We start from the raw sequence: 12,259 nt of genomic DNA on the forward strand, positions 1-12,259 counted from the left end.
GGTCTTCCCAATGATCAATGACAACAAATCGTATGCGGAGGCCATGGGTACACTGAAGGTTTAGTATCACAGAAGGGTGAATGAGGTCTATGTACTACATAGCCTTCCTCGATGGGTGCAATGACACAGTCTCAACCCAGGATTTGGCACCATTGGATACCCCTCCGACCATAATCGACCACCCACAGAAACACCTTCTTTCCCCCCCCCCCACTGCCATCTTGGGGGTCCCTGAACTTGCTGCTGACCACATTTCACCTCCGTAAACTGTTGTCACCCATTATGCACCAGTACCATCCTCCCTTCTCCATTCACTTGTCCCTTCCCCCCAGCGAATTGTAACCGATTACAACAGACCAGCCACACAAGCTGCCCAGGGCACCCCAACGGTGCCCCAACTGTTACCACATTGTTGACAGAGGACACCCCCTGACAAACTTGATCTGTAAAATATGTATATGTGTATATATTTGCTTCTTTTTTTTTTCTCACCCCGCAAGACTTCTTAAAAAGCGAGTGAATGTGGTAAACCACTGTTATTCTGTGATTGGCTACTGCTGGATGGACACACCTCATAAGACTGATCCGACCCATAACCCCTTGCAAGCTCCCCACTCTTCCTGCCATGATCAGTTGATGAGATTGGTTGTTGCGCCAGTCTATAGTCAATAAAAGCCTATCAGTTTCACAACCTCCATCTTTTGTGGTAAATGATGGTATGTCATTACTAAATATTTATTTTCTCTCTATTATCACATTCAGTTTGTTTACATTTCTTTCTTTATATCTGTATCTTTTTCTTGAGTACATTTTTTTTGTACTACCAATAAGTAGAAATTCTGCCTGCCCCGCAAGTACAAGAATCTTTGCGCTGCATGTGATGTCTTGTATGTACTCTGATAATAAATTTGAATTTAAACTTGAACTTGAAACTCATGTGGACACAGGGTGAATGTACAAACTCCTTAGAGACAGTGCCAGATTTGCACCTGAGTCGCTGGCGGTGTGATCCAAACATTTAGTTAGTTACTTCATTTACCTGCAGTCCTTCCAAACTTGGGCCTTAGAGTTACCACCATGTCCTGTGCATGAAAGCAACAGCTTCCCCAAACTGCATGATCTAAGTTCCATGCAATACACCAAAGGTACCTTTACCTGTGGAATAATATCATTACATATATCCTTAAATGATTTTCTAGGCAATGATTTCTACCAATGCAATTGTTGAAGCCACAGTAAATTGGTTGTCGATGATTTATGTATATTTATGTATATGTATATGTGTATACATTGAGGAGGAATTTTTTTATGAGGAGGAATTTCTTTACCCAGAGGGTGGTGAATCTGTGGAATTCATTGCCGTAGAGGCAGGTTCATTAAATATATTTAGATATATTTCTTCAGTATAAGGGTATTAGAGGTTACGGAGAGAAGGCGGGGACGGGGTACTGAACTTTAAGATCAGCCATGATCTCGTTGAATGGCGGAGCAGGCTCGAAGGGCCGAATGACCTACTCCTGCTCCTATCTTCTATGTTTCTATGATTTGCAATGAATGGTGGACCCCTGGGAAGTACCAAGACCAGAGAGTTTGTGTGTGCAAATGTAAGGTTTCCTGAAGCCAACAGCACAGGCAGATAAAGTAGCTTTGAAGTCAAAAGGAATACTTGTCATTTGTGGGGGACAAAGTCTATTATTACATGACAATTATGGAGCCTTTACTTTTACATTTACATGGTGATTTTGGTACAGCTGTATCACACTTTAATCAGACTGCATTTCTGATTACCTCATTATATCAATCATGTGACTGCGTGCAAAATGTACAGAGAAGATTCACCAGGCTATTTCTGGGATGGAGCCTTTCAGTTATTGTAGTTGCAATGAAAAAGAAACCATATCCATTTTATTCCAGAAGACACTTTCCCTTTTACTATGACTGCCAGGACGGAGCTGTTTAATATTTAGTGTTGTCAAGCTTCAAGCTCTGAAAAATGGCAAATTTAATTAACATCAGGAAATATTATTCTCACTATTGATCTTGTATGACCATCTTTTCTCTCATGATATTTAAAATATCAATTCCATTAATGTTTAATCCACATTAAAAATTACTTAAATTATATGAATTGTTAAGAGTCTAACTGGTTTTATTCAATGATGGCTAACCAGTCCACTCAAATTGGCAGGGATCATTCAACTCTTATTTACCTTTCCCAGAGCTAAGTCTGTACATTGGTTCATGTACAAAGTCATTTGAGGAGAAAGTACATACTGTAAATATTATCAAGGTAAGATTTCACTGTGAATATCAATTTGAAGGCAGGAAGGGAGTAGGAATGCCTTTCATGCCAGAAGCTGATAAACATTTTCAGTCTCTATTTCCTGATCGTAGGTGATCAGAGAATGTGTCCAGCATGGAGGGAGGGAGCGTATGGCATCAGGTTGCAGCTGGAGAGTGGAGCAATGGGAGGGATGAATCAAGGTCTGCAGCTCATGAATTGGCCGCAAGTCACTGCGGATATTGGGATGGCAGCATATGGGTGCTGGTGGGTGTTGGTCAGAAACATGGACACATTCCAAGAGGTCGTTGATCTGTGAGATGGATGGTGCTGGAGCGGCTGGAGATGATATGGATGAATGAAACACAACATATCGGAATGTTGGAGACATCATGAAACTCATTCAAAAGGGAAGCTGGGAACAGAGCTGGTTTAAGACTTAGATAGAGTGGAAATGAGAGGCATCAGGGTATGGAGAGATAAAAAGATTCTAGTCATTGGGAGATCTTACCTTAGTAGGATGAGCAGAAACCACAGTGGCAATGAATTAAAGGGACCTTCACTATTGGATCCAGTTGTTTTTATCTGTGATTATTGGTACCCAGAGAACTTGGAAACTTGGAAAGACAGGGCTTATGTTAAAATGGAAGCATAATATTTAAATGAGCAATTACCTCCTGAGTGTTCCTTTGCTGCCCACTTAAAATAGATTGGACAGATTGGAGCAAAGTTGTGGATGGACAGGTTTAAGAATTTTTATTTTTTTCACATCCCAATAAATCCACAATCATACATTTTGGAGTATTAAAATTATTTAATGCAATAGCCATTATTATGAAGGGTGTTGGAGAGTGAGATTTAAATGCCACGTAATTCAGATCAGTTGTCACATCTCTTTGTTGCTATGCCTACTCATTAGGTATAAATATGTCTCCTGCGTCAGTTGCTTACCTGAAAGGGAACTGGTGCATATATTTACTGGCGCATAAATTTACTGTACGGGCAAAGCAGATGTGGCAAAATTGATTTGATTTAGCATTTTATAGCTTAACACTTCTATTAATGGTCTCCCTTACATTTATTCAGTATTGGCCAAATTTCCCCCACCGACACTTTTCAAACAAATCATCCAATGATTGCATTTTAGTTGCTGATGAAGTGATTTATGTTGTAATTCATACAGTAATACAGCACAGGTACAAACGCTTTGGCTCAACTTGTCCATGCCAATCAAAATGCCTTTCTACACTAATTCCTGCATTTAGCCCATATCCCTCCAAACATTCCCTATTCATGTACCTGTCCAAATGGGTCTTGTAAACATTATAATTGTACGAGCCTCTACCACCTCCTTTAGCAGCTTGTTCCATCACCCCCTGTGTGAAAACATTACCCCTCAGTTCTCCTTTAGAACTTTCCCCTCTTACTTTAAACCCAAGTCATCTAGTTTTAGACAACCCCACCTGAGGAAAAGAACTGTGACAATCTATCAATGCCCTTCTGAATTCTGTAAGTCATCACCTCTCTGCTTACTTCACTCCGGGGAAAATAGTCAAAGCAAAACAAATCACACATTATCACCTCCTCATCAATCCTCAAGATTCCTTTATTTTCCTGAACTAATATGACAATGGGGACAAAAGGTTTGAGGACACCAATGCCCCTAAGTGTAAAGCCCTGCAAAAGGTAATGGACACAGCCCAGGATATCACAAGCAAAAGAGCAGCAGCAATCATCAAGGATCCATATCACCCAGCACATGCTGTCTTCTCACTGCTACCAGCAGAAAAGAGGTATAGGTGTCACAGGACTTACACCACCAGATTCAGGAACGGCTGCTACCCCTCCATCATCAGTCTCCTCAACCACAAACTCAATCAGAGACTCTTACTTTCACACTTTATTAATTTTTTTCCCTCTCTGACTTGCAAAGTCACTTTGTTTACATTTCTTTATTTGTTTCCATGTGTATATTGAGTTCAATATTTTGCACTACTCATTAAATGATCATTCTGCCTTGCCTGCAGGAAAAAGAATCTCAGGATTGTATGTGCTCTGTCAATAAATCGTAATCTGCATTAATACACAAAATGTAATAATGCACAAAATTTGTCAAATATTGTCTGCTGCAAAGGCATCCTTACTTCACTCAGACAATAAAAAATACACCTTCAAAGTTTATAAAAGATAAATATTTTCAAAAACCCTATTTATCAAGATCTGGATGAATGGACTCACTAATCCCAATGGCCCACTTCTGCCATCCAACTGTAAGTGATATATAGACAGTGAAACAATTCTTCAACATGTACAGTACTTCTCTGAGATCCACAAAGTTGGAAAAAAGAAATATGAATGTTTTTGATCACAATTAGACATACATGGTTTGCATAAGCTTTGTTGATCATGTACTTTACTGAGGTCATATATTTTTACAGTCTTCAAAGGCAGTTTACAATGTACACTCAAAAAGCTGAGCTTAGTTAGTAACAAAATAATTTTATTCAAGAGTTTGTTCAAAGGAATAAAGGACTACAATTATTGTCAAAAGACCCATAAGGAAAATATCCAAATGTGGTTCAAAGAAATAAAAGATTAAATTTATTACCACAAATGTAAGCAGACCAATTCCATAGCCATGTGTAAACTATCCCTAACTGCTCTAGAAACCACTTTTAACCCCAGTATTAATGCTCTTTTTTCAGATATAGACTTTTTTCTGCATGTCTAAAGTAAATTGATCATGTTTCAAACCATATAATTGAAAAATGTAACTCCTTATAAAAGATCTTTGGCATATTTATCTTGATGTTGTGGCTATCCCTCATAGTCAAGGATGATGGTCTTTGTTCCATTGATCCAAAGAGCGAAGCTGCCTGTATGTGTATTTGTTTAACACATCCTTGATGTTGCCCTCCAAGAAGCACACAATACTTCACAAATCAGTCAACTAATTCCAATGGCATGGAAACCATGATTGGAGCTGATAGACTTGTTGTAGCCTTCATCCACCTTCATAGCCATTGAGTTCAGAGTAATGTCTGCTTGATCCACTGTTGAGGTCTTGGTTGGATTGTTCTTTATCAGGGACCTTGCCCTTGACCTTACTGCCAAGGAATAGCTCCAGATGGCATCACTCTCAGGATCAGAGGACCACACAAGCTTCTCTACCATGACAAGGTGACAATCCATAGAGAACTATTTTGATGTATAATTATTATTTTTTTTGCAAAAATGATATGTTGCTTCCTGAAACGACAAACTTACAGTACTTTTATTCAGATTTCATTGGGAAAATCACAGATTCACCACATTTTAACAAAACAAATGATGATTAATCGCAAAGCAAAAGATGAAGCACTGAAGTGGGTCTATTCATTGTTCAGGCATAAGAAGGGAGGAAAGGGCACCAAATTGGCTGTGCCCAATCTACACAGGCATTTCTCTCACTGCTAAAGCCATGTGGACTTTTGTAGACTCCTAGAGAGATGGGAGGTCTTATTCGCTCAACCTTTCATGGAATTAGAATTTTTCCGTATCTCTTTCAGAAGAAGCTAAAGGCTTTGTGGAGCCAGGATTGAAATTTCTAATCCTACACCCAGTCCTGACCATCAGCCCTCACAATAGCTGATCAAACTCTCATCCCAAAAAGGAGCTAAGGGCAGCTGCTGGTGATGTAAAGTTTATTCTCGGATAGAATAAATTGCTCTTGTTGACATAATAAGCATCAAGAACTCTCCCCAACATTATAAATAATTTCTGAGCCCACTTTTGGGACAGCTCCATGATCTCTATTTTTCAGTGATTGGTTTGTACTGAGTCTGCACTTGAAAACAGGCTTGACATCTTTTCATTTCATGCACAGGAGAATTGGTACAGAATTGCTTCTCTAGTGCTATTTTGTGAGATCTGAATAAGTTTAGAAAGTGTGACTTTAAGTTCCAAAAACTCGTTGAAAGGCAGAGCAAGCTCAAAGGGCCATGTGGCCTATTCCTGCTCCTACTTCATATGTTCTTGGTATATTAAGTATATTCACTGATCCTGCTCGCTCAGCATGGAAACCATTCTGGAAATAAAGCGCTGCAACTTTTTGTTTCAATCCTTTGAGCTATGTTTTCTGCAAACATACAAAGAGTAAACAATGAACAATGCAAATCAAAAGTTGGTGGGAAAACCTCAGAACTCAACCCAACCAACAGCCACTCTAAATGTTGAAAGATTAAGATGATGGTAGAGAGCCAAACCTGTTGTAGGAGGTCAATAGGCCTAGCGTCTTCTGTGGGAGAAATAATCAATGTTTCAGGTCGGAACCTTTCATTCCAATTTGAAATGTTGACAATTCTTTTTCTCCCACTGATGCTAATTGGCCTATTGCATTTGCCAGCATCTGCATTTTGCTGTCTGTGTGAAATATTGCAGTCAGTCCATGAACATATTAAAGAAAAGATGTTTCATATTTTAGGAAGAAATCTTTTTTTTAGCAATATGAGAAATTACTCTTTAAACATTTAAGATTGAAATATCTAATGCATATTTAAAACATTTTCAGTCTTTCTAAGAAAAATCAATATTTTCAAAATTATTGTTTTCATTTCACTTTCTTTTTTTTTCATATTTTTCTTTTGTTGATTTTATAATTTCACGAGATTTGTTTAAAAAAAACAAGTCTATAAAAGAGCCAAATATGTTTGCCATTCATAAGCAATCTCAGACTGATCAATTGTCCTCTGGGATTTATCAAATATTTTCAGGAAAAATGTACAACCAAACCAAAATGTAATTGTTGTCCACCACTGTTCATAGACATTTAGGCACTTCTTAAATTCTGACAATGAGCCAGCTTCAACTATTCTTTCAAGCAGTGCCCTCTCTGGGTGGCAAGGATGCCTCATATATGCTCTGAATCAAAGGTTCCTTTTATTGTCAAGTAATAATACATTGATCGCACCAAATTCTACCATTTGGCATATTTATAATTACTTATAAAATTATAACACCAATCTTTTGCATATATGGAAACCAAATATTCAAAACAATATCATATTTGTCCTTTAAATTATATGTAATCTTTTCCAAAGGTGTACAACTTTGCATTTCACCATGCCATCTATCAAATACCAAATCCGTATCCAATTTCCATGAAATGGCTATACATTTCATGGCAACTACCAGCGCAATCTTTAAAAATTATTTTTGAAACCAATTTAATTTTAAATCTGGCCTAATCCTTGGTAGAACTTGGTGCAAACTTGGTCACTCTCCGGCCTCACCTTAATGTATCTCATTTTATGTTACTTTATTAGATGTTGTTTGTGTGTGTTTTTTAATACATATATGCTTAGATTTTGATTAAGTGTTATGTATTGCACAGTAGCATTTTATTTTACTATATACTTAATATTTTTTTAAAAATGATACTTGTAAGTGTTAGAATAATTAGGTCACAATTTATTCATAAGGCAATATCCAGTATTGTTTAAAAATCAGTCTATTATTTTTCCTTTTCTTTCTTTGTTTCTTTGCTTTTTTCCTTTTTTATTCTTGCTCTGTTCTTGGGGTTTTTCTGTGTGCGAAGGAGTGGGGGGGGAGAAAATGATTTTAAAAAAGTATTGATTTTGATATATATAATTTTTTGGTTCTGTATGCAATTTTGTTATATGTGCTAATAAAATAAAATTTGAAAAAATGTAATATTACATAAAAATATAATATACACAATAAACTTCCGTTTTTGTCTGTTGTAAGGCAAACAAAAAGTCACAATGAACAGTGCCCATAGGAGTAAAAACACAGCAGGTCAGTGTACTTTATGTAGCAAAGATAAAAATATATTACCAATGTTTTGGGCTTGAGCCCTTCATCAAAGTATGAAGAGAAGAAAAGAATCACTTCCCTTTTATTCAAGTCCTGTTGTCTTGTTTTAACTATCTCTGAAATTTTCTTGCAGGTTAATTTAGTTCAGTTGAGGTTAGTTTAGTTTAACCTAAACAGCAAGAGGCCTTTGTTTTCAATGTTATTAAAGTACAGTGAGTACAGTGAGAAAGGTTCCTCTGTGAACACGCTAATAGTTTATCTTTAACATTTATAAAGCTTATAATACTCATAATATATAGAGAAAGGATTACAATGAAAAGGAAGATCAATTTACACCAAGCAAGGGCAGAATGATAGCATTGTTATGGGGTTCTCTCAGGAACCTGATTGATGGCTATGGGGTGGAAATTTTTTAAGTCCTTAACTGTGGGTGGCATGGTTAGCGTAGCGGTTAGTGCAACACTGTTTCAACACTAGCGATCAGGTTTGATTCCCACACTGTCTGTAAGGAGTTTGTACATTCTCCCCGAGTCTGCGTGGGTTTTTCTCCTGGGCTCCAGTTTCCTCCACTCTTCATTTGCGTGTTATTGAGCAGCATGGGTTTGTGGGCCGAAATGGCCTGTTACGGTGCTGTAAGTCTAAATTTTATTTTAAAAACCTGTTAGTGTGTGGTTTCACATACTTAAACCTTCTCGCCAGAGGCAGAAGAGATTGTGTTGGGGTGCAATGGGACCTTCGGCATGTTGGTCGCCTCTTCTAAGCAGCAGGAGATGTAGATGGAGTCCATAGAGAGGAGGAATGATTTTGTTATGTTCTGAGGTGCACTCACTACCATCTGTAGCTTCTTCCTATCTTGAACTGAGGAGCTCCCGTACCATGCTCTAGTGTACGCAGCAAGTATGCTTTTGGTGGTGTAGTAGAGGGACAAGGAGGAAATGCTGAACTTCCTTTGTCTCCTGAGGAAGTAGAGATGTTTCTGTGCTTTCTTGACTGTTTCTTGAATGCTTGTCCAAGGTCATGTCATTGAACAGATTTATTCCTACAAACTTGAAGATCTCCATTCTCTTGACTTTAATGCCATCTCTGAGTACAGGTGTGAGTTCTCTGACCCTCTCCTGAAGTCAATGATCAGTCTATCCTATTAATACCCTTCATTATTTTATATATCTCAATCATGTTCTCTCATAATCTCCTCTTCTATGAGAACAGACCTAGCTTCTCAATTCTTGCCTCATAACTAAACTGCTCCAAGCCAGGCGAATCTTTACTGCATGCTCTCCAGTACTATCACATCTGCTTTGGCTACCAGAGCTGCATGCAATACTCCAGCTAAAGTCTAACCAAGGTTTTATAAAGATATGAAGCAGAATCTATGCCCTAACAAATGAAAGCTGGTATCTTGCATGTCTTCCTAACCACAATGACTACATGTGCTGCCATTTTAAAAGAACTATACAAAACTGTATAATCCACAGCCTTATGAACACTTTTACTTGGAGTTCTCACAAGTGGTTTGTGATGAACATTTAAGAGATTTACTCACAGACACAATTTATAATCCAACTGTTTATTTCAATTTTGTTCTATAAAACTGGCAAAAATAGAAGGCAGAAAAATACAGGTGAGATCTTGAAGTTGCTTGGAGATTATACACAAGTATCTAAAGTCAGAACTGTTTTGTAACACATAGAATCAGACCTCACAAGGCAAAATGAATTATTTAGAGTGATCTGTGGTACAAGATTTTCTGCAACATCAGGTTTTCAGAACCTGTGCACTGGAAAAAGAATTGACACTGTCACATTAAGTTCTCTTCACAGCTTTGGGAGATGAGAAGGTCATTGTAATTCAGTTAAAGAAGCCACTGTCATTTTCACTCTACCACACAAGCTCTTCTATAATATTGAATAAAAGTATCATACAGAGTACTTAGAAGTTTTTACATGGATCATCAGTTTATCCAAAATGTTGTCAAAATAAGTAAGGGAATTGTGATGAACCTCACATAACTCCACACATGCTTAAGCAACCAACGAAAATAAATATAATCCTGACAAGAGATTTTTGGCAAAATTAACAAGTCATCAAAGGGTCATTGAACTGCACATCAATCATTCTTTTGGTCACGGGCTCCCACTGCAAATTTGACACTGGCTACAAAATAAAAAGCAATATTTATATCCCCATGCCATTGAATTTGGAAGTGAAACTGGCTTTTATATGAAGCAGATATACATGTTTTGAATTCCATTTTGGTCATTTTCTAGATAGAGAACTGATGCAATTTGAAAAGATGGTCAATCTTTTCAGTCCATTAGGGACAAAAAGGCAGGAAAAATAAAAGATATACCATTATCAAGAAACGGAATGAATTATATAACATATAAAATGCCAATAGAAAAGTATTTTGCAACTATTTTGCATTCTTGAGGCCATTTTAACACTCAATCCAATGCTACTTCCATTAGCCATAAAATGTGCAATCCATTCGTATTCATCAGTCTCCCACTGAGCTAGGTTAAAATGAGATCTTGTTAGTTCAATTGCCAGCATTTGAAATTAACAGCAGAATTTAAGAAATAGGAGCAAGTAGGCGATTGGGGCCCTTTGAAACTGCTCTGCTATTTCTCAAGATGATGACAAAAGAAAGGCAATGCTGCTGCCGGTGTGAATCTGTGAGGTGCAGAGACGCAGCACTCCTCCGCAAGGTTCTACCACCCAGTCCAACTACCGATGGCTCCGTAAAGGCTTTAAACACCTGTTACAGGAGGTGACTGGGGTTTATTTTAAAATCCTGAGTCCATGGGATCTGGGCCTACGATGGTGGTGCCTATGTTCAACAGTGGCCTTGAGGAGTGCAGAGGACTGGCAAAGAGCACTAGAAAACAGGGAGACCACCCCTGTTTGAGAAGGAGAAGCAGAGGGGGCAACCGTATGAGACAGTGTCCATGGTAGTGGACCAGCGAGGAGCTCTATGCTGAAGAACACACAGGCTGCAGGCTGTTGGTGATTCGAGGTGAAGAACCCTCGCAGGTTGCAGGCTGCTTTCAAATGCAGTCAAGGGACTCACACCAGGCTGCTGACTGCTGGGGACTGGCTCGAGACCAGTTGAAGGGGGTACCAGGTATCAGAACTGAGATGCGAGAGAGTGCCAGGGCTCTGAAGGCTTCTTGATCCTGTTAGAGGTTTGGATTTTGAGCTTGGTCTGCTGGCCCAAGTCTATGTGGCTGCAGAGGCTGGTGGTGAATCCATGGACACTCAGTGACTGTGGAGAGATTCTCTTTTGCCTTGCTTTCACTGATTGTAAGGGTGCTGGGCAATTTCTGCTGATGGTGAATCTTTGTTGACTAAAGAAAATTTTGTGCAATATTACATTTTCTGTTTTATTACATGACAATAAAAGAATCTGCAACCTTGAAATTGTTAAGGAATATACTGATTCAAGATGGACAATTGCAAAGGTTCGCCACCTTCTGAGTTAAGAAATTTCTCCTCATCTCAGTTTAAAATAGCATACCCATTATTCTGAGGCTGTGACCCCAACCTATCAAACCCTGTTAAGAATTTTATGTCTCAATGAGATCTCTCCTTATTCTTTTAAACTCCAGAGAACACAGACTTTTTCTACTCAATCTCTCTTCATAAGGCAAACCTGATATTCTTGTAACCAGTCTCGTGAATTTTATTCTGTACTCCTGGTATGGCCTTTTTAGTAAGGAGACCAGAACTACACACAATATTTCAGGGGAAGTCTCAGCAAGTCCTTATACATTTGTGGTAAAATGCCTTTGTTCTTGTACTCAAAAACACCTCTAAAGACCAACGTAGCATTTATTCAAATTGTCAAATACTTGCAATCTTTAGACATAGTAACCACAGACTGTCCAGAACAGTTAGATTTAACAATGAACTGACTCTTCAATTGCAGGACCAATGGTTTTGGCGAGTTCGGAACAACAAAGTTTTGGATGGTTACCCCATGCAAATTGCTTACTTCTGGAGAGGCTTGCCATCTAACATTGATGCAGTCTATGAACGGCCTGATGGAAAATTTGTGTTTTTCAAGGGTAAGTGTGAATTTTAGTTCAGTGTAAAAGCTATTTGCACTGCCTGCACTCAAAGTGAACTTTGAAGCTTGGTAAATTCCTGAAAGAGCTTTAATGG

The 12,259-nt window shown here is 38.3% G+C and overlaps 1 protein-coding gene across 3 annotated transcripts in view; it reads left to right on the forward strand.

Annotated features, from left to right (window-relative positions):
* LOC138755631 (matrix metalloproteinase-16-like) overlaps positions 1-12,259 on the forward strand; it is a 258,984-nt gene that overhangs the window by 207,833 nt on the left and 38,892 nt on the right. For all 3 annotated transcript variants that reach the window (XM_069921980.1, XM_069921982.1, XM_069921981.1), the window contains one exon: positions 12,024-12,162. In XM_069921980.1, coding sequence (XP_069778081.1) covers positions 12,024-12,162 — 139 coding nt within the window. The remainder of the gene's footprint in view (positions 1-12,023; positions 12,163-12,259) is intronic.

Source organism: Narcine bancroftii, chromosome 2, assembly GCF_036971445.1.
Source record: "Narcine bancroftii isolate sNarBan1 chromosome 2, sNarBan1.hap1, whole genome shotgun sequence".
In the NCBI taxonomy this organism is placed as follows: domain Eukaryota; kingdom Metazoa; phylum Chordata; class Chondrichthyes; order Torpediniformes; family Narcinidae; genus Narcine; species Narcine bancroftii.